This window comes from Heloderma suspectum, chromosome 2 (assembly GCF_057233095.1).
Source record: "Heloderma suspectum isolate Gila_16-S chromosome 2, 16-S_ref, whole genome shotgun sequence".
Lineage (NCBI taxonomy): Eukaryota > Metazoa > Chordata > Lepidosauria > Squamata > Helodermatidae > Heloderma > Heloderma suspectum.
In genome coordinates this window covers 51,738,023-51,764,280 of record NC_139459.1, presented here as the reverse complement: position 1 = coordinate 51,764,280, position 26,258 = coordinate 51,738,023, and the positions used below count along the sequence as shown (strand labels likewise).

Sequence of the window (26,258 nt, the reverse complement as noted above, 5' to 3'; positions counted from 1 at the left end):
ATAGATGCTTATGTTCCTGCAGTTGTTGTCTACCCCAGATAGTACCACTAATCAAATGAGCACCCTGTACTGTGACCCACAGATCACTTAATGGCCACATTCGGCTTGCAGCAGGGGTTGTGGGATGGGTAAGAAACCACTCGTGCCATGCCAGGTTCAGACAGCATGGCAACCTGTGACATGGCATGGGCAATTAGGGAAATGCCGGTCATGTGACTGGCACATGCGGGGGAAACAACCCATATTGTGTTATTTCCCCCGCTGATTGTCCGAACGCTGCCAGTATAAAACTTGAAATCTTGTCCCAAAGGCTTACAAATCTGTTTCTGTCCGACATCACTTCCTTGTCTTTGTATTGGCTAGGTTTTTAATAGTGCATGCATTGCTGAATTTGATTGCGTGTTATGAGGTTAGTCAGAGGGGAATATTATCAGAAACTTACCATTTTGGTCCTATGCACCTCTTACGTGGAAATCGACCAGTAAATACTAGAAGAGTTCTAGCTAGCTCACTGAAGATGTCATCTTTTTACCTGAAGGCATTCACAATTGGAGCAGTTTCTTTAGAAATCCATGTTCCCAGCAAGTGCTGACTGTTAAATTATTGGATTACATCTGCATGAACAGACATTTGTCAAAGCAGTAGTTAGGAAAACAATGTTAGGTGAATCATCTTTAGAAGATTAACTGTGAGAGAAAAAGTGAGGAAGATACTTTTAAGTTTAATGGTAACTGTTAATGGTCATGCTGTTTTCACAAGCAATTCTTCTGTTTTTTTCTAAATCTATAACTAAAGAAGTTACACTGAACAGAATGTGCATGGTTTCAAAATGGACTGCTTCTGATTTATGTATCACATTGACCATTTTTGAGGCTCTTGCCACATTCCAGGCTAAAACGCTTCTTACCACTTGTGGATATGTTGTAATCTTCTTAAATAACCTTGTTCTAAAAAAAAAAAAAAAAAAACTTCCATGCATAAAACATTTTCTCCTCTTGGACCAAGTTTATGTTGGTGTGACATCAGTTTACATAGAAGAATGTATGCTGCTTCATAGTAATATGCATATATAGTAGAAAAACACAGGGGAAATATTTATGTTAGTGGGGTGGAAATAAACAACACCGTTAGTGGTCACTTTCCTGCCCAATTTGTGAGCTTCCAGAGGCATCTAGATAGCTAATACTGGTGTTCATATTCCAGCAAGGCAATTCTTGTGGTGACAGGTGTTCTCCCGCTTTGAGTACCTGTGTGCTGTCTTTGGCTTTCCAGAGCCTTTTCTTCTTTTGTAGCAGCCATATCGGGGATCAGACTAAGTAGCCTCATGCAGTCTCATGCTTCATGTTCTTGCTGAGCTCTTTCTCCCTTGAATATATTGTTGTAAGCTGACGAGACACAGGAATTCCTTATCTTGTCAAAGGTCATACAATTGTATATCTTGTTCTCTGCTGTTCTCTTCTGTTCTCTCCTTATCATGGCTACCCTATAACCCAGTTCTTGTATTATAAACAATAGTGCTAAGAGAAGAAATGTTGAGGATTGCAACCCCATGCGGGAGGGGGAGGAGGAGCCGTTTCATATGTGTCACAATGTCTATAAAACCAATGTGCTAATGTAAATCGGGGCTTCTGGCTCTTTGGAAATGATTCCAGCCTTAAGCCCGCGCGTTAAATAAAGAATCTCTTTTTCCTTCACTCCGTGGTCTCTCTGACTCTGGGTTCTGCAACATAAATGGTGCCGTGACTCGGATGTGGCAGGCTCTGAGCCAGACAGGTGGCAGTTGCCTGCTCTTGATCGCCGCACCGGGAAGACGAGCTCGGCGCATGCCTCCCTTTCTTGGCGCCACCGACCTTTTTGTCGAGTGAATGGGAGAAAGCCTGCACCGGGATCGCCCAAACGGCAGCGAGCGGCAAGAGAACCTTGGGAAGCGGAGGAAGGAACTTGAGCCCTGCCTGTATCGCAGCTGCAATTGAGTTGAAACCCACATTGGAAGCCTTCAGGAGAAAGGCAAGTATATGGGAAAAAGAGGGCCCCGCCTTTAGGGAGAAAGGCCACTGGGCAGAAAAAAAGAGGGCCCCGCCTTATGAAGAAGGTCAGTGTTGGTGGTACAAAAGAACCTACTCCTTGCGGGTAGAAGGGGGGCCTGATCACACCCCCGAGTGGGCGCCAGTACCTAGCACGCCAGTACTCAGTAGGAAGCTGAGGAAGCTGGGGAAGCTGTTTTCCGCTCTGGTAAAAAGTGGGAAAAGTGGGTGGCAGGGACATATGGATGTAGTGGAGAGATTGATGATTGTGTGAGTGGCTACTGCGGTTTCTGACGCATACCGTTGACCGTCCGGGTGCCCAGGCCAGTAGCAAAGTGCGTGGTGTGAAAAATCCTCTTGTGTCGGCCAGTGAGACCCCTTACTCACTGACCAATTCCCATTCCCTAATTGTGTCTGTCTTCAATTTAGGAGGGAGGCTATGGGTGGTGGGGGAAGCAAACCTTGCACCCCCTTGAGATGTATGTCAAACAAAGAAGGAAAAACGTTTTTTTTAAAAAAGATTCAGAATAGAGAGAGAAAACAGCAAAAAGCTCAAGGTCGAGCTGAGAGGAAAAAAAACAAGATCTGAGGCTGTTAATTAGAAAAATGTTGCAGGACAGTCTGGCTTTTAACAAAGCGTGGGAGCGTGAGAGTGTAAGGCCGAAAAAGTAGCTGTTAGCCTAGCGCGCCGAGAGAGGGGGGGCAGGAAAATTGCCCACAACGTTCTGAGTTGTGCAACATCATCACCTCGCCTAATTGAGATGAAATCCCTAAGAAATGGAAACTGAAAATGAAGACTCAGAAGATAAAGGCAAAATAGAAAATAAAGGTGAAGAATCAGCCCCCAGAGCACAGGCTAGACCCCTCTTCGAGTGAAAAGTGTGCCATAAGACCGTCCCAAAGCAGAATGAAGCGGAAAGACCACGTTGAAGATCTCTGTCAAGGTAACCGTGTTTAGCTTTGAACTGTGTTAGAATTGCATAGAGCCTGTAGCTACTGACCATCAGCTATATGATTTCTAAAGAACGTAACCATTAAGCTTTTGCCGTGGGATTCCCTGCAATGAAGAAATCTCACTGATTTGAGTGTCCAGTGTTACACTGCCTAAGTATGTGTGCTAAAGAGACCGAGAAACCAGACAGCATGTTCCTGGCCAAGCCAAAATCACGCTACTGCCATGCTCCTGAAAGCTGCAATAAACTGTGTAAGCTGGGAGACCCAACCTGATTGAGAAGAAAAGAAGATATTGGAGCAACTGTCTTAAAAAACAATGAGATCTGTGTAGCTGGCTGGCTGACGCTGTCAGTGATGTTACAACTTTAAATTAAGACTGTTTTCCTGTTTGAGACCCCAGCGAAGAAAGCTAACCCGAGTTATTTGTTGCCCGTGCCAAAGCAAGAATTTGGTGGCCCTGTACCTCATCGTGTCCTGTTTTGAGCTTGGGATTTACAAATACAAACAAACTGAGAAGCTTGCCTTTGAAGTCCTGCAAATCACCCCACTGCCTCCCCGAAGATTAATGGCTGCCTGAAAAATGCAAGTATAAAGCGATGCCCATCACCCCCCAGCGTCCTGAGTTTCGGCACTCAGTGTTTCAGTGCTTTCGTGTACCAGGTTAGAAGAGAAAAAAAAAGAGTAAGTTTTTAAAATGTCTGTGAGAGAACCTGACAGAAGTAAAATAAAATTTACAGAGGAGTTGCCCAGGTTAAAGCGTCACGGCTAGAGAGCTGAGCTGTGCCGCTCTGTTTAGATAGAGGCCTTGCTAAAAAAAGTTAAAGGCCCTTGTCTGTCAGAAGGGGTGTAGGGCCACACTTTCCCTTTTTAAACTGATGCAAAAGTGGAGAGCCTTTGCTGGAAACATCGCATCTTCATTGCCCAGAGCCTTCTCTGTTTGCCTCCATCAATGTCTGGGCTTTTTAGAGACACTCTGCACATGAACTAAAATTTTAAATTGTCAAAGACTTGCCATGGACAGTGCTGTGAAGCTTTGGATAAACTTGAACTCTCATCGCTGTAGACCATGTGTCTGTGTTTGTAGTCAGCTCAGTGTACAGCAGGCTGAGTTTGATCTGTGACTTTTAGATTTCCTTCTGCCAGAACTCATGCAGCATAGAGTTGCCGATGCAAAAATGGTGACCTAGAACTCTTTGTGTGTGTGGGTATGCCTGTCCCTTGATTTTGATGAGCCCTGAGCTTTCAGCCAGAAGAGCAGTATAATTGCTGGATCTGCTCCATCATGCCTTACCATGCAAAAAGTGTTTTCCATTCATTGTGTTAAATTGCAGAAAAAGTTTGTTGTGTATATTTTATGATTTCTTAGATATCATAAAATATATGTGATATTTGCAGATTAGTGTTAGTTGCAACTCCAAATGATACTAAGTGTGGTTCCCAATGGATGACAAGGAAAGAAAGACAAAAGCAAGTAAAAAAAAAAAATAGAGAAAGTAGCAGACAGATAGAGAAGAGGGAGGAAAAAAGAAGAAAGAAAAGGCAAGAGGCAAAGAAAAAAAACATTTGTAGAGAAGAAGCGTGGCCATAGTTGCCCCCAGGGTAAATTAAAAGCAGCTGATTGTGCCTGGAGCTTATTACCTGGGGTAAAGTAGCCACAATAATGTAATAGTTCTTTAAAATGAAGAAAATGTAACTAGGAGAAGAAGAGCCTATCCCAAATGTGTGTCAGTGGGACTAGTGTAAGGCAGAAAAGTTTAAGTAAGTTTAACTTGAAAAAGACAAATAAAGAGACAAGGCTGGTGCATGGAGCAGAAAGTTTTATATAAAAAGTTTGAAACATGATCTGCAATACAGGCAGATCAGCAAAGAAAAAGAAAGCAAAAGAAAGAGAAAAAATTTGTCTTCCCATACTAATAAATAAAAAGTGTTATCAAGCACTTTGGGAAGCGAAGTTGTTTACAGGAAGCTGTGCCTGAGAACCAAACACTTCTAGCCTATGCTGAAAATGCTTGCTAGTGTTATGGGTAACATGTATGGTATAAAACCCATTTAGCGCAATAGCTCGTGGTTCAGAGAAGCTGTCTGATCCAACCATTAAGTACGCCTGTGTGCTGTAAGTTACCCAATAAAGCCTCCTTGTAAGTACCCCCCCCCCCCCGCTGGAATCCCAAAACACAAGTGGGGCTAGAGCGCCTCACCCAGTATCAAACCCTGCTGTTAGAAGCCATGAAAGCAGGTATGAAGAAGTCAATTAATATGACCAAAGTGTCTAAAGTGCTGCAAGGTGCCACCGAGGCCCCAGAGCGTACTTGGAGCGTCTTTCAAATGCCTATCGCCAGTATACCCCCCTCCCTCAGCCCAGAGGCCCAAAAAGACGTGGACGAAAGAAAAAAAAAGACCCGGCAGAGGCAGAAGATTCTTAAAAAAGAACCAGTGTGCCCAGTGTGGACAAGATGGACGTTAGTGGCATGAATGCCCAAATAAAATAAATCAAATACACAAAGGAGAAAACCAAAGGGGCCAGAATGGGCGAAGAGGGAGACAGCTTGAGAGGGGCCGTGACATTGACTGTGAGGGGCCGTGACATTGACTTCATAATTGACACTGGAGCAGCATCAAAAGCAAGCAAACGTTAGCCTTAAACAAGAAGTCCAAACACTAAACAAAGTTCTTCAAGCCCAGCGTAGCTTTGTCTTAGAAAATAAGCCATTCCCATCACAGAAGTTCATCCTTTCCAATTAAGAGTTAAAGTATGAGTTAAAGAGGGATAAATAACCCTTTGACTCCCAGATAGAGAAGACTGAAAACTGTCATACTTTCCACCCCCACAGCTATGAAAGCAGCTGGAGTTAAACCCTGGATACACTGGACACGAGTCAAGAGAGCGAGAGGGGGAGAGTAGACTGTAAACAGAAATCCTGAAAATCCTTTAAAAATCATTCTGAAAAAGTAGTAAGAAGACTCAGGCTAGACCTTACTGTGGACACACCGGGAAACTGTCCCCCTGCGTACGGTCAGACCTGCAACTGGAGAACTGAAGAAGGGGACTAGACCCTACTGCAGCTTGCCAGGTGAATAGCTGCCCAGCGTACGGTCAGATCCCAAAGAAGATCAAACATGCGTGTTGTAGTGTTAGTAGTGCTGCATTGTGTTTCCTTAATAAGGTGCAAAAAGGGGGGTCTGCCCCTGGAAGGAGAAGTTTGTCCCAGTGATTTGCTGATAATTACTGGCTTCACCTGGCTAACATCATGAAAATAAAACATTTTTGTTTGCCAAGAGGTATACCTGCAAACAGGCTTATTAGCTCTTGCCTAATACCTGTCTGTAGACATCCTGAGAAAATTCAAAAAGATACCATGTTAAAAGTTTATGGTGTAAGTTTAACTTATTCCCAAAATGCTAATTGGGGCATGGTTGCAAAGATCCTACCCCCTACAGAGTTCACTCTACGCACCCCCATCATTGCTGAAACAAATGCTACGTGCGCACAAATGCTTAATTGTCAAAATTTTTTCCAGAAAATACAAAGCTATCCCTGGCCCCCTTCCACTGTAATAAAATTCAAAACATATCTTTTAATGATGCCCACATACTTTTGCCTCATGGATGGTTTTAGACATGTAATTCCCGCACTTGGTCATTCATTCCTGCCAACTTGTCTGATAACCACCCATGTTGCCTCAGCCGCCAATTGAACTGGTGCCAATTCTTCCCCTGTAGCCCGAGAAAATCCGTCAACGGCAGCCTCGAGCACTCCAACTAACTAAAAATTGTAATAGTCATGTGCAGTTATATTCTGACTCAGAAAAATTGGCCTTAGCAATGTCACTAGTTGGGGTTCCAGGTTTAGCCTTGGCTAATGGTCTAAAGAACAACTGGTTAGCTTGCAGCTTAGCCAAAAGCATAAATGCCACCTCACGAGCATTGTCATTGTTAAATAAAGAGTTGCGTGATCTAAGAGGTGCAGTTCTAGAAAATAGAGCTGGTATAGATTACCTCTTCCTTCTTCATCATTTAAGTTGTGAGACACACCAAAAGCTCTGTTGTTTTAACTTAACTAATAATGGCAATGCTGTAGATGAACAGATCAACAAGCTGCACAATATAGTAGCTAACAAAACAATAAAACAAAACAATTAGCTCAATTAGTTGACCCTTTGGCTTCCAGATCTTAGCTGGCTTGAAGCATTGTTCATCCTAATTCTACCAGTATTGTTCATAAAAGTTCTGTTATGTCTCTGCGTTCCTTGTCTTATGCGCTGTTTAACCAATCTGGTTTATGTCTCAGCTAGTAAAACTGCTGCCCTCTACGCTCTAATAGCCCAACAAGAGGCTAAGTAATATGTATGTCACAAAAAGCTTTGTATGGTTATCAGAAATGCTATAATTGTAATGAAATTATGCATTTAAGGGGGGAATGTAGCAGCCATATCGGGGATCAGACTAAGTAGCCTCATGCAGTCTCATGCTTCATGTTCTTGCTGAGCTCTTTCTCCCTTGAATATATTGTTGTAAGCTGACGAATCTCTTTTTCCTTCACTCCGTGGTCTCTCTGACTCTGGGTTCTGCAACACTTTGACCTGTAATTTTTCTAAAGATGCTTATTGTTTCAATAAATGTTTTGTCCCCTGCCTGTAAATGATTGATGGTATATTAAAGTCATCAGTCAAAATCTACATTAATGCTCATTGAACAAGCATAATCTTCAGTGTTGTCTAGTTAAGAGAACAGGTACTCATCTGTTTGACTTGCTTTTTTAAAGGCAGCAATGGACAAGCCAGTTCATCAGCGACTGTTTGTGACAAGAATCTTGCATGACTTTGAAAGTGATACATTTTTTCCAGAAATTGATTGTGAAAAATACAGACTTCTACCTGCGTAAGTATTATATGGACAATTCCTGTATCAACTAAAAAAGTAAGCCCCATTGAATTCAATGGGACTTACGGGTATATGTATAGGATTGCACCCTTAGTGCAATCCTGTGCACACCTACTGGGAAGTACATCCCATAGAGTCCAATTGGACTTTCTCCCAGGTAAGTGTATGTAGCTGGGAACTGTTTTCTGGTAGGAGGCCAAATTGCCCCCACCAGACCCTCCACAGGACAGATGACATCAGTGGTTGTGGCCATGCCCACGATCATCATCCCACCCACCCCCCCACCCCAGTAAAGCTTACTATTACTGACATAACAAAACATTTCACAAGTTTATGTATGCTGTGTGCTGGGGGAATTGAACCAGTGATATGTGCACAACAAAATAACTTCATTTTTTTCCAGTTCATCAATATGTATTTAATTTTATCAAATTAAATGTAAATTATTATCTCTCTAGTTATGCAGGTGTCCCTACTGATATCCAGGAAGAGAATGGCATTCAGTACAAATTTGAAGTGTATGAAAAGAGAATCTAGACCTTATTTGATGTGACACCTCTTGCCTCAACACATACTACTCATTTCATCCATTTTGCAGAATGAACCACAACTTTTGCCGGCCTCACATATTTTCCAGGAGGAAAAATAAGTCACCACTGTGCCTCTCCCAGCCCCAGCAGTTGAGACTATCATGGCAAAGAAGACATTGCTCCAGGAGTAGCACTCTGGAGAGCAACTGCTGCTGCAGTAAACAGCAGAGGACTTCTTTACAGAGATAGCCTAGCTGCAGCTGGTGAGAGTCAAGCAGAAGGAGCAGCTTCTCCTTTTCCCTTCCAGAGAGCAGGTGAAGATCCTGATCCTATGCAAAGTTACACAAAAGTAAATCCTACTGAAGTCAATGAGATTTATTTCCAAGTAAATATGCATAGGCTGCGCTTTAACCAAGTCTCTTTCACATACTATGCATCTCTGGCTCGCTCCTTCTTCCTCTTCCACTGCTCAGGCAAATGCAGCTGCTGTTGGCGGAGAGGCACAATCATAGAAACTGGAATGTAAATGTTATATTTTGTTCATATAAGCTTTCCATACTTCCATTGAAAGATACATTCCATGTTTATAGACAGAATAAATCATTAATGAAAATTTAATGAAAAAATTGTGAATTCTAGAACTTCATCTGTTCCTTCTGTAAAGATTTCACTATTTGCTCTCTTCATGCACATCTCCTTCACTACAGCTTAAATAGATTTTTTTTTTTAAGCTATCCAGGACCCTTTGGCTAGCAAACTTTCTGTCCAAAGGTATATGATAGGGCCATATCTGCCAGCTACAGTGAAAGTCAGATTTCTGACTTCATCTTCACTGTGAACAGCAGTATGAGCAGAACATGCTTGGAGTGCATGACAGAGGGGGCAATCCTATGTCCCCTTGACAGCATCTGTGGGACATAGGATTTTTTGGTTTCCTGGCTCTGAGCTTGTAGATGGGGCTCCAAGTTTGGAGGCAGGAAACCATGCTCCCCTCTCCCTCATAGCCGGTGCAGAGAGCGCCAGCTGCTTCTCCATGCTTGTAAAATGGAGCACAGTAACGACGAGAAGGGGGCATTCCCAGGGGAGGGGAGGAGACCAGGGTGGTAGTCCAGTCTTTCCTATGGCCGCCCTAGCCTCCTTCCATCCCCCTCCCCGGAGCCTCCACTAGATGGGCAAAATTGCCCATCTACCTAAATTGCAGGGAGGCAGGTGCAAAGCGCCTCCCTTTCTGCATAGGATACTTGTAAGCCTCCAAGTTTAGGGGCTTACAAGTACCCAGGGCGCAACCTGTATGATTGTGTCCTAAGTGATCCTAGGAAGCAAAAAGCTTACACGAACTAAGACCTCTTCCAATGTTCCCATCCTGCTGTATTCACACACGTCCTCAAAAAATACAAAAGAAAGGGCATTGATTCCAGCTGGCATTCCACTGTCTCTTTTAGAACTAATTGTTTATACAAACAGAACATACATACAAAATACCATCCCCACCCAAGGGTAAAAGGGGGGAGAAAGTGAGAGAGGAAAGACAATGAAAAGCATTCCGTTCTCTTAACTGTCAAAGCAAATGCAACATTTTGTAAATGAATATGTTCAAGGAGTTTGTCTCCCATAGCAACTGCCTCACTCCTTTTAAAGAGGTCCACTACACTTTCTAAGAATCATGGATCTTGAGAACCCATTTCAGTAAAGACCAGGTTGGATCTAGATTTAGGCACATAAAACTGGGTAGGAAGGAGCAAACCTTCCCACCCCAGCCTCTTCATGACAGCCCCTCCAGTCCCCTAAAAATGCTACACAGAGGGTTGGGAGGTGCTGTTGAATGGGAGGAGCTGTGAGGGGGGTTGGGGGGACCCCTGACAGTTGAGTGGAGGCACTTTCCATGAGCAGAAACCTTCTGTCTATGAAAGGCAAATCCTGGATCCAACCCAGTGTCTTAAGCTTTTCAGAAGTGTGACACTTTGCAAATTAAGATTTAACTAGTTGATTTAGATTGGCCTTGTCTTTATACTGGGCGAAGGTCATCAGAGGAGCCATACCCACAGAGTGTGTTCCTGCCTCAAATCAGAAAACACGACCAAATACATAACTTAGCAGTGCTACCAACTGATGTTTTTTGCTGTGAAGCATTGTTATCCATTCAGGTCTACATCTGGGGAACCCACAGCCTTCTGAGGCTGCCTTTTTGGCCCACTGAGAGTATGCATGCTGCCAGACTCCCCACCTCCTGCCAAATTCTCCCCATGTTGCTGCTACAATTGTGCTAAGGAAAGGGGCATGCAAGAAGAGTCATCCCCACCTGCCCTTTTCCTCAGCACAATCATACTCCCAACTGTTGGGAGCATGATTTAAATCAAGCACCTCCCCTGCGCAGCTGGTCAGCAGAGTAAGCACAGTCTCAGTACACGGGGAGGTTTAAACCTCTGTGTTGAGATGCAGGTGGGAATAGTGTGTTGATGTATGCATAGATGTATGTGATGCATGCCTGTGCAGATCTCCAATGTATCACTCATCCCATGCGGCCTCGGGGGCAATAAATTGCCAACCCCTTATCTAGAGTATGCAATTTCACTGCAAGCAGGCGTGGACTGTATTGAACTGATAGGCAATTCAAAAGTCTCTCTTCCTCGGTAGCTCAACTTTAACAGCAACTGGTCAATATATGAATTTTAATTTTATCAGTTTTTCCATTGAATGGCTCAAATCGTAGGTTTGAACAATTTGATGCTTAAAATCTAAGTGGGGTTTTTTGGAGGGAGAGGTTGGTGCTATTGACTAAATGAAAACTAGGAAGGAAAATTCAAGTTGCTTAGCAGCAGGCACTTTGTTTATGAATCACAGCCTGATGCACCTACTAATGGTAGGAAGTTACTATAATCTGCATTAAGAATTTTTAAAAGTGGGTAATTTCCAAAAATTATCAACTTGTGACTGATACATTTCTCCACAGAATCCAATTTTCTACAGAAAAGATCGGAAAGTAAGTGAAGTAGCACTAAGCATTCTCTTGATAATACCATATGATACGCAAGTCTTTTTTTACCCTCAGATGCTCAGACAGAACACTGTTGTCATATCATTTTCCATGATATGTTTTTAATTCCCTGCTACCTTCTTCCATTTAATGCTCTTTTTGTCATTTCAGAACAAACGCGTTTTCTGTTTACATTTGAGTTTAAAATGTCAACATGTAAAAGTCAAAGGAATATTAATGAGTCTACTGACTTTAACAAGAGTCAAAGAACATAAGAAAAGCCATTCTGGATCAGACCAAAAGCTTATCCAGTCCAGTATTGTGTTCCCAAAGCAGCCAACCAGATGTTCCAATGTGAAGCCCTCAAGCAGGACATAAGGGCAATAGGCCTTTCCCGCTGCTGTTCCCCAGCAACAGGTATTCAGAGGCATGTTGCCTCTGTTACTGGAGATAATGATATAGCTGTCATGTAGCTATCATGATTAGTAGCATTTGATATAGCTCTGTCTTCCATGAGTCTAAAGATAGACCATATTTTCAAAAATTAAATTCCATGGCTTTTAAGTTTAGCTCCTATTTTAAATAAAATTCATTGTTCATTATTCTAGACTTCAAAAGCACATTAAGGGTGCAATCCTATGGGGATGGCCATAAGCCTCTGAACTTGGTGGCTTATGGTCATGCAACGTAGAGTGGGAGGAGTGGTGGAGGCAGTCGTCACCTCTGTACTCCTCCCGCTCTGCATTTTGACGGGCTTTTTGGCCCGTCTAGCTGAGGTGTCAGAGAGGGAAGGAGGCTGGGGAGGCTGAAGGATTCCTTGTACGGGAGCATCCCCAGTCTGTTCCCCACCCACAGGAACTCCCCCTTTACCTTCCCTCTGAGGTCACTTTTCAGACCTCAGAGAGGCAGCTGTGCTGTTCCCCATGCCAGGGGGGAGTGGGCTTGGACTGCTGGGTCGGAGCTCTGACTCTGACCTTGGATCCAGAAATGTGAACTATCCTAGGCCCAACCCCCCAGATGCTGCCCAGGGGCCATAGGATTGCTGTCTAATAAACGTTTTTCAGCAAGATATTTTAAGACTTGGAATAGTACTTTCTACAAGTGTTCCTTCATTTTAGTTAGGAGTAAAAAGAATTTTGCCTTTAGTATCAGTCCCTGTCAACTGCAAAGTTATAACAACTATTTACTCGCTTAAACTTCTGTCAGTCATTTTCCTGATGACCTACACCAGCAGAGCAGAACCTCTCAGCCTGAGGGCCAAACTTCCTTCTGGAAACGTTCTCAGGGGCCACATTCCCATGGTGGGCGAGGATGTTGGCAAAAAGGATGGTGCTGATAAACCAAAAATACCAACATATTTTAACTTAAAACTCTTACTGCATGTAACTAAGCCTTAAGAGAGTCATTTAAACAATTTAGAATTGGGGGGGGGGGAGCTACACTGAAGCCAGGAAATCACCAAATGATCGGCAGTTGGGGGAAAGGAGGTGGGGCCAGGGAAGTAGGTGTAACCTGGAGAACCCTGGGTTGCCAGATGTGGCCTTTGAGCCCTTAGTTCTGCACCCCTGACCTACACACAGGGCTTAATCAGTTCATGGGTGTGGCTGGGCTCTCCAATTGTTCTGCATACATTGCACAGTTAACAAGGCATTGCCTGTATGCCTGAAAGTATTTCAAAATCACTAGCTTTTTAAGACACACATGCATCTAGAATGAGGTTCTCTATTGCCATTTCCTGTCAGACTCCATGTATATGACAGGAAAGGAAGGTTCTGGCCCACCTCCCACTTGTCTTCATGGAGACTTTATGACACAATGTATAGTTTATTACTATGTCTTCTCCACTCCATCCCTTGTGGATACAATGAGCTTTCAGTGGCCTGCTCTTAGGGATTACATCAACTGCTGCTCCAACATTTCCCACCTAATTAAGTGCTAATCTAGCTATCTAGGGGTAATCAGTTATTCCATCACATACAGATACAAGTAAAGGTAGATAAAGGAGACAGCCTATTAAAAGTATATGTAGGTAGGAAAACACCCACATTTGAACAGAGAAGTGGGCTGAACAGGAGTACAGCTAGCCACCTAGTAATGCACCACTACTGTGCATATGTGAATGTAGTGTGATAATTAAACTCTCCAAAATTTTGCTGAAGGCTGGCATAGTTTAGGTGAATCACCAGTCTCCTTTTGGAACTGTATTGCAGACCAGCTGGTTTCAGCATTCCCACTTGTGCTACTATTAAACAATATTTAATTTTTAAGCTGTTTAGAACACTTTGTTCCCAGGAAAGCATGATTGAGGGGGATTAAATTATATCTGTATTATACTTTTCTTAGTGACTGGTAATTACATTGTCACTCAACGTGCCAGGTTATTCATTGCACTTAGCAGCAGAGATTGGGAGAAATGATTTTATTTTTCTTATTCTACAACAAGAAGTTGTCTCAAAACTACTTCTAAAATGTCACACTAAAACCAACGGGCCTACTTGTGGGGCAAGATAGGCCAAGATTCTGGAGGTGAAGGGTTTCCTGCCACCTCAGAGTACAGTGAGGTATATAGAATAAATATGTTTTAAATCATTTTGTACTACAACCCTCAGAAGAAGATTTGAGTGGGCCTTGGGGGCTGCAGGGGGATTGGCAGATGCCATCTTGTCAGTGGATGGACACAACTGGATTTCACCCATGACTTGCTTGCTCTTTTGCGAACTGTAGTTCTTTAAAAGAAAAGTATTCTGTGGATATGAAGCAGTTCTCCACATAAGTGCAATGTTTTTAAGCACACCAACATAATCAGCAAAGAAACAGAAAAGAGATGCACTAGCATAGTTAAAACGGCTACTTTCACATTCTGCAGGTTCTACACTGTAGGACCAGCCATGGCTCTATCTTTCAGTAGCTGCCATGCCACAAGTGTAACACCTGAAGCCTCAGACCTATTGGAAATGTATTGGAAATCCTGCAACTTCTAAAAATGACATGCAGAAAATGCAAGTATCACATATCTAGGTATGTAAACAGAACCACCAAGTTTTAATCTTACATGCACATTGAAAACAGGATGGAAATAAATTTTAATACACAATCCACAGTTTCACTTTATTGGGAAAAGTGAAAAAGAGAGACACACGATAAGGGGCTTTAGAAAGTGCATCCCAGAGTAGACTCAGAAAGCAGTTATGCCCACACCTCCCCTTCTAAGAGGTATATAACTGCAAAAGATTTTGGTGGAAAAGATCCATTAGTATTATTTATAAGTTGAGATAGATGGATGGATAGAACTATCAATATTCATGGCATTTTGCAGATTACAAGAGGACAAGTCCGTAATGAAGCTTGCAATAAAAAATTTGACACGGTAAACTAGGAAAGAATGTGGAATTATTTAAGTTACAAGTTCTTTGGCTTAGTTACAGACATATAAATAACCAGGAAACTAAGGACTTAGGGAGAAACATGAAATTCAGTGGGTAGGATTTTATGGGCCTCTTAGGAAGGGTGAACATTAGAAGAGCATAACTTGAAAAGTCTTCCATGAAGAAACAAAATGGAAATCTGCAGGTATATATCCAATTATAGGCCTTAAAATGGTTCTCTCAGCCAAGCTAGCCTTAGGGGAAAGGAAAAAAGAGCTAGCCATATTCCTGAAACAGCCTACATGTTTCCTAGCAAGTCCTATCAACGGCCATGGAACTTGTGAAGTGTCTTGGTGCCTCTACATGAGAGATATTGATAACATAATAATCAGGACTTAGAGGAAGAAAGTCCTTAAGAAGGTCCACTGAAAACTTCACAGATCTCCACCTGCCTGAGCCTGCAGCGCATTCACTTTCTGGACATCATCATAAAACTATGTGATGGGCATATGAACATTGCCTTCTAGAAGAAAGCTGACTGCTACACTTACCTACATATTTTCTAGCTGCCTGTCAGGGCTCAGCTTCAGCACTGCAGTGGGCTTTGTGGTTTATAGCGAAGATTTGATTAGAAGTAGCTTGGAAGGGCTTGGGTCTACTCAGCCTCTGGAATGTCAGAATCTATGTGAGCTAACACTCTGTTAGTGTTTTCAGAGCAGAGCCAGGGGAGTCACCCTACTCTCTGTCAACTTGTTGGTCTGGCCTTGGGAGGCAGAGAGGCTGGAAGCTGTCTGTGGGAACTTGGCAGAGGTGGGGTGGGGTTTGCAGAAGAGTCACTCAGGTTGAAGCATCAATGCTGGAGGGCTGAGCAGTGATGGGCTTTGTTTAACCCTTGTTTAGACAGGGGCTTTGCTGAAAGTCTAAAAGCCTCTGTCTGTCAAGAGGTCTGGTGGAGGTGTCTTAAAGTCATGCTTTTCCCCTTTAAGCTGATGCAAAGCCTAGGAGCCTTTGCTAGGAACATCTCATCTTCATTGCCTCGAACGTAGTTTCTTTAGATTCACCACCGTCTGAGCCTCTGGAGGTACTCTGCACATGGACTGTCTTTTGAATTAGAACTTTGGATTGCTAAGAACTTGCCATGAAAAATACCACAATGCTTTTCACAGACTTTGAACTCTTGTTTGCTGTCTTCACTGTCATCAGCTCAGAGTGCCATCAGGCTGGGTTTGGTCTTGATTCTTAGACTTTTCTCTGTCTGCACTCATGCATCGTGGAGTTACCAAGGTGCAAGCTATTGTGTGAAACTCTTTGTGTGGATTTACCCTTGGATCTGATAGGCTTCGACCATGTAGCCTACAGTTTCCAACAAAAGATTCAAAGTTGGACTAACTCTCTGTGGGTATGCTTTTGTTTAGGCCTTTCTAGAATCTACTCCTTTGATTGCCTGGGAGAAATCATTCCAAGAATCATTCCCATTCCTTGTCCAGGATTTTGAACCCCATGTATGGATTGCCTGGGTTGGATATTACAGGAATCCTTAGTACTTTCCCTTGTGTTCAGAACCGTAGAGATGGCAATGGGGAAACCACGTTGATGAGGATCTCAGGCATGGTGATAGTGTTCTGCTTTTGACTGTTCTGGAATTACTTAGAGCCTAGAGCTACTGACCATCAGCTATATGATTTCAAAAGAGTGTAGCCATTAAGACTTGGCCATGGGATTTCCTACAAAAAAAAATTATGCTGATTTGGGTGTCTGGTGTCAGATTGCCTGAGCATGTGTGCTTGAGGGATCGTGAATGCTGACACTACCATCCAGAGTGCATCATATGATTGTTTGAATCCAACCCCACCATGGACTAGCAGCATGGTAATTGCTTCCTCACCTAAGGTGCTGGGTGGAGGAGTGATTCCCACATGCACACCAAAGCCAGGAGCACCATGATAAATAAGGGTAATTTGCACTTTATCTCCAATCACAAATCAGAGATAACAATGGGGAGTCCTCTCCCCAACACCCTGGCAACCTCTGAGCTTGGGGCTTGGGGAGGGGCCTGTGGAGGGAGTCCAAGCCTCAGTGGACCAGGGGTTCCCCATCCCTATTTTAGCATATTAAAATAGAGAATTCTGTAACTAGAAAAATGCAGCATCTTTATCCCTGCTATGGACTTACTGGGCTTTCTCCAGTGAATGTAAATGTATACAGCTTGGGTGTGCAACCTGATGCCCTCCAGATGATTTGGAACTACTACTTCCATAATCCCAGACCATTAGCCATACTGGTTGGGCTGATGGTAGTTGCAGGCCAAATCATCTGGAGGGCACCAAATTCCCTGCCCTAGTATACACCATCATCTAAAGCTACTTGTACGTTCCCAGATTCCATGGGTGTTGATAGGACTTGCTAGGAAACATGTAGGCTGTTTCAGGACTATGGGTAGCTCCTTCTTACTTTTCCCTAAGGCTAGCTTGGCTGAAAGAGCCCTTTTAAGGCCTATAATTGGATATTATACATCTCCAGATTTCCATTTAGCTTTGGTTTCTTCATGGAAGATTTTGCAAGTTATGCTTTTCTAATGTTCACCTTTCCTAAGAGAACCATAACATCTCACCAACCGCATTGTGAGGGGACAGGACTCTCAGGGAGCACAAGTGGAATGGGTGCTGCTAACAGGATGTATGAGTCAGCCAGTTGGGAGGGAGGGCCATTTAGGCCTGCTGGGATGCTACCTGGCCAGGTTGGCCTATCAGATGCTGAGTGGGTTAATGTTGTCCCCTTCTCTCTGGTGGGACTCAAACTCCCATCTTCCAGTTCCTGATTCCCTACCCTATGTAGTGGGCCAGTGTGTCCTGGCTCTTCCCCTTGGCTGTCAAAGGAATCTTTCCCTCCTAGAGTGGAAAACTCCATCCCAGGAAGACTGTAAGTACTCTCTTCAGGTGTCCTGCCCACAGGCCTATGTGGGTGCTGTGTTGTGTGGGCTCTTCTTCCTCCCCTGTGTGTATTGTGCTTCAAAATGGTGGTTGTGGGGAGAATATAAGGGGATTTGTTCTCCTCCCTGTAGGGATAGCTGAGGACTGGCAGTAGCAGGTAATTGCTGGCTGTGCCACTTGGGCTGATGTATTGGCAGTGTTGTGGCATTGTGTTGTGTGAATAGTGATACACTCACAGCAGTGCTGTGAGTTCAGTGCCTCCCTCTGTATGTGACTGGCTTGAGGGTATCACTACTGGTGGGCACTGTGATGCTGGAAGCATGCCTGTTGTTTTTCTGCCTTTTCGTATTTTCCTTGTGTGTTTTCCCCCTCCCTACCCGGGCTGAGGATACATTGGGTACGGTGGCCATTCTACTGATGTTTCTCATGTCCTGGTGTAAATGTGAGCATAGGATTGCTCTGTTAAAGGCTGCTCCACACTTCTCACTAGTTGAAGAGCTGAAAACATAAATTAGTATTTTACATTAAATAATTTTCTTTTAAAACTCTGGATGTATGCTGTAAGCAGAGACAACAATGCATTTACTGTTTCATTCCTCAATTCAACAAGTCATGTTTTTTCGGGTAAAAGAAATAATTGTTCCTTGTTTACTGTTCAGAGCAGGACTTCTTTGATTGAATACTGCTGTAAAAACAGCTTTGGAATTAAATGTTGGGCATACGTTCTTAGGTGGATTTAAAACTGAAGCCTTTCAACATAGATGGTAATCTTTAAAGTATTGACTTGTACACTTTTTATCTTCAATGGAAAAAAACCAAGAAGACAAGCTATCATGGGATAGCATTTCTTTCTATCATTAAAATTATCTGCCCAGTGCTGTGGTATCAAATATGGTTTTGTTTCACAGAACTTAGTACCAGTCTTGCAGTATACACATCCCAAAATTATAAAGCAATGAGGGCCTCATAAGCTTTAGATATTTTTTACCTATGCCCATCCAAGATGAAGTGTCAATTAAAAAAAACCCATCCCAACTCATTCCTTAGCTATTTTAACTTTAAATCTGCATGCATTTATTTTTGTCAACTGAGATTTTAACCATTGTTACATTTAAGAAACACGAATAGTAGAAATAAATGTGTTTATGCAGAAATGTTATTCTAAGCATTACTGGTCTTCAAAACATCGTAGAATATGGGTGCTGTGTTGTGTGGATAGATGCAAGTAATTCTCCTGATTGAAAAGAAATGTTTACAATAGGCAGTTAGCATTTTAATAATAGCTTACACTTCACTCCTACAAAGGAAAAAAAGCTTTTGAGCTCATTGTTCAAATGTGTACAATTCCCTAAATGGATATTACTGAAGTACCAGTGTCACAGAAGGACTAGCTATCAGACTGTTCCTCTTAAAATGCAATCCTAAATATGCATAGGATTGAGCCCTAACCACACAAAAACATAGTGGCACAATGGAAAATTGCTTTTATTGTATGCCTCCACAATGGTGCCCGCTACCTATTCTCTCATATTGAACCCATTTTAAAGTTTAAGAACGGTTCTACCAAGACTTAAGTTTGGGTGGCATATTGGAGCTACCGGCATTGCCACAATGTTAGTCTGATACCACAAGCAAATATACCAGTGCAAATTCTTAGGAATGAAGCAGCCAGCCTTCTAGCCTAACAGGTCTTACCAAGGAGAAAGAAAGTTTGCTGTTTTCATCCTGAGCAAACAGGTTTGATCTTGTACAGCTCCTCCTATGATTTTAAAATTGGGAATCTGCAGAGGGGTGCTCGTAAGAGCTTTTCTATTGTGCTCATAAGAGCTTGCCTACACAGCATAAGAAGGTATAGTTTTCAAAGATGTTTGGTTCATATGAATGCCCTCTCACATCAGCTATTTTGAAGTTTTTCCCTTTATTTAATTAGTAAGACATAAGTACAGCAGGCAGATTAAGTGAAAATGTAGGAGAGCTACTTTAGCCATGGTAGTGATGCTGTCCCCAACAACCACCTTGATAAGCCATCCATAAGTGTACACCACCCACATATCTTACATAATCCAGGCAATAACAGGTCAGAGAAGAGCAGTAACATTTCCAAAAGAGTGGGTGTCTTGCGTATTCATTTCCTGGGCTGTTCAATAAAAAAGCAGTATTATCAATGTGGGTGGTATGTAAAGAAATTAGGAAGCAAGGATAGCAAGACAGAGGATGAGATGGCATAAGCGTCCTTGGATGTTTTCATAATATGGACCTCTTTGTGATACTGTTTATATCTATGCCTTGTTCAGGAAGCTAGCTCAGAGTCATGGTAACATAACATAATTTGCTTTCAAACTATTTTTATTTATTATAACAATTCAGCCATTAGGGCTGAATTAACCATTAGATCCATGTGTTGCAGACTAGGGGCCTTGCTAAATAGGGTTTTCTTTGGAAAAAATATCATTGTCAGACTCCTTTAAAATGCCTGATATAGTGGGTGTTGTGATAGAAGAGCAATGCCTATGTTCCCTGTTTTGGGAGAATGTAATACGTGGTAGTCTGCACAAGACGATAAATGTTACTGAACAGTCTATGTTCTGGTTTGATGTTCTTGGAAGTAAGCCTCACTGAACTCAGTGAGACTTATTTCTGAAGAAACACATGTAGTATCAGACCATATGGGTGCCTTCTTACAAATATGTGCTGCTGCTTATACCAAAGGCTGGCGTGAGACAAAACTCGCACTTCTCTCCTCCTTTGGCTATGATCCAGAAGTGTAGGAAAAGTAAGTTCAAATGAACTAGAAACCTCAAAAGGGGCAGACTCCACCACAAAATCACAGTGGGACTCAAAAGTGAGGAGAAAGAGATGGCAGAGGATGAGATGGCTAGATAGCATCACTGATGCAATGAATATGAACTTGAGCACACTCAAGAGAGCGGAGGACAGGAAGGCCTGGTGTGCTATGGTCCATGGGGTCACGAAGAGTCGGACACAATGACTGAACAAGAACAACATGGCATTGCTCACTGACCAAAATGCTCAGGGTGATCTTGAGATGAAGAATAACATCAAGGACGCATCTAAAGGAGCAAATGTTGTAGTAATGCAGAGCAGGGCAGCCGAAACTGGGTGTGTGTCTGGATTATTCTCCCCTGAGCCCTCCATGGGTCAAATGAGGTCAGGGGACATGTCAAAAGGTGCATGGCCACACCGCCTGATGTCATTTGGTTCCTAGTGGGCATGTCAGGAGGATGATCCTCTCAACAGGTCCACTGGGAACCAACTTCAGTAACTGCAGACCTTCTACCATTGGCAAGAGGACGTGGGGTAGCCAAAGCCACCTGACTGAGCCGGCAGCTGCCGGAGCAGTACTTCCCCAGCTGCCAGCTCAGTCAGGTGGCTTTGCCCACAGAGTGGCTTCCCCAATGCCTTGGGGAAGCTGCTGCTTGGAAGAAGCATCCGGAACTGAGCCGGTGGTAAGAGGAGTGCTCCTCCAGCCACTTCCTCAGTTCAAGATGTTTCACCCATAGGGCAGCTTCCGCAATGGGGAAAGTGCTGTGCAGACAAGTCTTCTGCCCACATTGCCAGTGTTATCTCTGCTAACTGATCAGAGGTAATAGTGAGGATTTCTCCTGGGGGTGGGGCTTGGCCTCCAACTTCTGCCCCCTGGAGGAATCTTGTAAGGTGGCAGGCCAGATGGGAAACCTCCACAGGCCAGATTAGGCCCACAGACTTGAGGTTGCCCTCCCCTGTAGTAATGGATGAGCTCAATTACCTTCACATACACTAGGTAAATGTGTCTTCTGATGGTGACAAAGAGGTAAAATTTCTAGATATCCTAAAGGACTGTGCCCCAAAGCAGTTGGTCTTGAAGCTAACAAGAGAGGCAGTGACCTGGACTTAATGCTAAATTGGACCCAGGACCTAATGCAAAATGTGAGTGTTTTTGAATCAGTTGGAAATAGTGACATCAGTACTATCAAATGTATATGTAAGTAGAAATTTCCAAGGAAGTTCAACACAATCACATTTGACTTCAAATTAGGAAACGTCTCTAGAATTAACCATAAACAACCCAGAAAGAGAACCCATGATTTGTTGTTGCATTGTGAACTCCGAGTTGTTCGTGGTTAACAACCCATAGTTGAACCACAGCATAGGGTTTGCACATAATGACAACCTATGATTCAACAACAACCCACAATTCAACGATAACCCATACTCGGCCCCATACTCTGGGTTGTTATGTATGAACCAGGCCATGAAATTCTAGGCCTTATTGACAAACTGAAAATAAACAAATCACCCGGCCCATCCTAGAGTTCTTAAAGAATTCAAATGTGAAATTGCTGAACTTCTAACAAAAATATGTAACATGTCCCTAAGATCCCTAAGGCCTTGAGCACCATTTTGGGGGGAAAGGCAGGATATAACAGAAACAAGATTCACCTCTGGGACAGAGGTCTGGAAATTGGCCAATGAAATGCCATTTTTTAAAAGGGGATCCACTGGAGCGGGAAGTCCAGAAAATTAAAGGCCAGTTCGTTTTAACATATGTTTCTGGTAAATTGGTGGAAAACAACTCAATGGCCTTGTAGGCCCCTTCCAACCCTACTATTCTATGATTCTATGACTATTCTATGATTATTAAAGATAAAATTATTAAGCCTATAGAAGGACAAGCCCTGCTGAAAAACAATCAACATGGGTTCTACAAAGGTAGGTCATGTCTCACTAACCTTTTAGAATTCTTTGATGGTGGTGAAACAACTACCCAATGGACCGTGGGCCTCTACCCATGACAGGGGCCAAAGTGTCCTTCCCTATGCCTCTAAAGTCACAGGGCAACTGATAGTTGGAACAGAGGTTTTTCCTGGGAGGAAGGAGCAGGAAAAAATAAGCTCTTTGCGGTCTTTGTTCTCTGGCCAATGGTTGTGTTCATGCCAATCTTTTCCTTGCTAGAGAGTTTTTCTTGGGAGGGGGTAGTCAAACTCCCAATGATCCTATAGCCAGCAGTAAAATTCAGAATAAACTTCCCCTCACCTCTGCACTCACAATGCAACCAAGCGAGCCACACCAGGACATAGCTTGTACACTTCGCTGCTCCTGATTAGTTTCACAGTGCAAAAGAAGTGTGGATGCACAGTAAATGGGAACGGCTGTTATTGGAAATAAAGCTGTAGGTGGCTAGGGTTAAAAATGGAGATTCCTTGAGTAGATGGGCAAGTTGTAAGCAAATACTTGTTTCATGAAACTTACTGCAGAGCAATCAGCATGATGCATGGGGGCAAGCTAACTTCTCTCACTGAAGGAAGCAAATGACTAATAATGACACACAGCGCAAAACAGAAGTTACCAGCTTTCTGTACCAAGGCCCGGTGGTAGAACTAGAAAAAATATTGAGGGAAGCGGGAGGGAGACAAATAAATAGCAAAGTTTATGAGAGGACAGGCTCTCTTATATGCATGAACTGTTTGAGAAATGGTATTCTGCATGTGAGCAAAGAGAGCAGGAATTTATTTCAGAGGGGTACTCAACTCCTTAGCCCAACACAGTAGCACCTCAGACTGTCTCATTCTAACTTGTTTATTAGAAATCATTTCACACAAAATCACCACAGTGCAAGAATCATACCGTAGTAAGAGTCAGATATAGACCTGGTACACACAACATGACAACCCAGCCTTGTTTGTTTCAGGGTGGCTTGTCACGATGTCCAAACCTGACACAGTTTCTTCAGCGTGGTTTATTAACCACACACAAGCCGCCCTGAGAACCCAAGGCTTGTTGTTGGATTGTTCAAAGTGGCTTGTTTTCAGGGTGGTTTGTTGTGACATGCAAACCTGACATAATGGCTTGTGCATGGCTTGTTGAAAAGGGCTACAGAGCCACCTGGCAAAAATGGCGAGGAATCTGGTCTCTCCTTGCAATCTCACTAATGATAACCCCCCTATATTATTCTTGAATGACACTAGTTAATTTACTCCTCTACTTCATTGCCTTCCTAGACAGTGACACCTTTTTCTTCACCTTTGGGGAGATTTATGCAAATTTAACATTTTTCCACCTTTGGAGAGAGGATATGGAGTCAAGTGGAGGGGCCTGAGGGGCTGTCAGGATTCCTTTAGCCCCCATTTTATTTCAGCGCCAAAGACAAACACAGATGAGAGGCTTCAGTATACAGCTTTTAATCCATTACTACCAGGGTCATACAGATGCAAATTCTCAGTGACTCTCAGTCTACAAAGGAATGCCTTCAGGGGAATTCTAAAGGTAGTTAAGAGAGAGTTGCCTGCCCTTTGAAGAGGAAGGCAGGCTCGCTAGCCTAACTTAAGGGGGAGAGGACCCTCTGTCTCGTGAGGTCTCTGAGAGGAGCTTCTCACACAAGGCCAATCGGGTAGACGGTCTAAGTTCCGTCCCTGCCTTCTCCCTCTTTGCTCTGTGTCTGCACCTGGCGTCTATTCGATCAGATTCACCACACCCTGCCTCTATCTGTTCACTGTCTCTCACAGGGGTGTGAGGAGAGGAACCTTCATCCTCAGCCAGCTGTGTGTTGGTAACCTGAGAAGCCGGCCCGGTCATGTCTGGACTAGACTGGGAAAACACCTCGCCCGTGTCTGGCAGTTCTCCTTCAGAATCTGATCTGCTATCCTACTCCCTGAGCTCAGAAACAACCCTGACTGGGTGCCCCAATTAGTGTGGTTATAGGTAGAGGGAGATATGGCGTTAGGAAGCTGGCTAGCCAGGTTAGAACACATTTAACAGCGGTGCCATGTTCCGGCCTTCCCTCCCACCTGCAGGTTTGGTGGCTGGCGTGTCAGCCTGCCCTCAAGTCTCCAGATGCTGCTTTTAAATGTCAGATCAGTTCAAACTAAGACCCCCCTCATTCATGACTTAACAGTGGATGAGGGAGCTGATCTGGCATGTATAACTGAGACCTGGATGGGTGATCAGGGAAGAGTTAGTCTCTCCAAGCTATACCCACTAGGGTACTTGGTTTGGCATCAGGAATGACTTGAGGGCCGGGCTGGGGGGTTGCTGTGGTCTATAGGAATTCCATCTCCCTGTGAAGGCTTCCTGTGCATCTGACTACTGGTCAGGAGTGTTTGCACCTTGTGTTGGGCCAATGGAACAGATTGGGGATTTTGTTGGTGTACCCCCCACCCTGCTGATCAACAGTCTCCCTGAGGCAGTCTCAGGTGTGCTGTTGATACTAGGGGATGTCAACGTTCATGCCGAGGGCACCTCACTTGGGGTGGCTCAGGACTTCATAGTCTCCATGACTGTAAAGGTAGACAGTGGCACCATGACCCTGTCAGTCACACTTTATGCACTTCCATCACCTCCTCAGGTCTCCACACCTGAGACTTGGAAGAACCTCTCAGTTGCCTCAAACACACAGCCTGTTATTCTTAGCTGGTGAACCACTGGATTTAGTGCTGACCCAAGGGGAAAAAATAGCAGCATAGACTATTGAGGTAGATAGTTTATTTACAAGTTAGGGGTAGGGGAAATGGGAAAAGTAAATGGTAAGAAAATACAGAAACCCAAGAAGCAAAACCTTTATTGAAATCCCAATACAACTAAAATAAGAAAGCTAACTGGCCTATTCTACTTACTCCAAAGTAGGGTCCTTCACATCATAAGCCACAGCAACCTGGACACCTTCACCAAGACTGGATGGAAATGAAGGACACAGAGCTCAGAACCCCCCAGTCTTTACAACAATCTCTAACTGAGCTTTGGCCACTCCAAATCCCCCCTCCCTCCAGAGGAAGAGATGGGATATTCACACCTCACCAACTGTGGCTACTCCGTGTAGGCCGGAATGGTTTATGACCTTGAGATGTAGATAAGAACCCTGGCTGAAAACTAACAGCCTTAAGATAACCCAGGCCTTCCTCCCTTTCAGGTGTCACAAGGTTGCACTGTCTCCTTTCGCAGGGCCCTTAGTAATCTATTATAATACAATAAATTCCTAACTAAAAGCAACACAATACTTTGCCCCTTACCCCTAAGACATGGATAAAAATGGAGGGCAGACTACCATATAGAACCCCTTGTTCTTTTCATGACAACCATGAGAGTGTACCAAGATGGCATCAGCCAAACAAATGTAGTGGGTGATCTGAAGGTGGGGGACTTTGAATCAGTCCCTTTGTTATGCTCAAATCATCACCGGCTGAGGTTTAGACTTATGGCAGCTTTTCCCCTCTGCAAGGGTGTGGACCCATTAAGATGGTCCACCTCCAGAGGCTAATGGTAACTACTACACTTTAGTGAATTTGCACAAATCTCCCCAAAGGTGGGGAAAAATCTACAAAATAAACTCTGCTAATGAGCACATTTGCACTCATTAGCAGAGTGCGCTGCTAAGGTTGTGCCATATGGGATACATGCTGGCAGCAGGCGGGAGGACCAAGGGGGACACAAGCCAGGGCAAGCTTCAGAGTGCCTGATTGTCTGTCAGGAGTAATGTGGATTAGCAAGTGAACAACCAACCCACCATAGTTTATTTTAGGATGGCTTATCGTGACATACGAACTTGCCTGTTCATTCAGCTGTAGAGATACTACAGTCCCAGGGAAAGCATATAGAAGGGCTACTCT

At 43.6% G+C, this 26,258-nt stretch overlaps 1 protein-coding gene across 2 annotated transcripts in view; it reads left to right on the top strand.

Moving 5' to 3' along the window:
- Window positions 1–9,026, top strand: part of DHFR (dihydrofolate reductase) — a 37,008-nt gene extending 27,982 nt beyond the window's left edge. Inside the window, exons 5-7 of one of the 2 annotated variants that reach the window (XR_014787641.1) lie at window positions 7,741–7,856; window positions 8,318–8,508; window positions 8,888–9,025. Coding sequence is in view for 1 of the 2 variants with exons in the window: in XM_084833566.1 (XP_084689692.1) it covers window positions 7,741–7,856; window positions 8,318–8,396 (195 nt within the window). In the remaining variant the exon portion in view is untranslated. Of the gene's footprint in view, window positions 1–7,740; window positions 7,857–8,317 lie in introns of both variants that reach the window. The other variant, XM_084833566.1, reaches the window with a different exon arrangement.
- The last annotated feature ends 17,232 nt before the right edge of the window (window positions 9,027–26,258 follow it).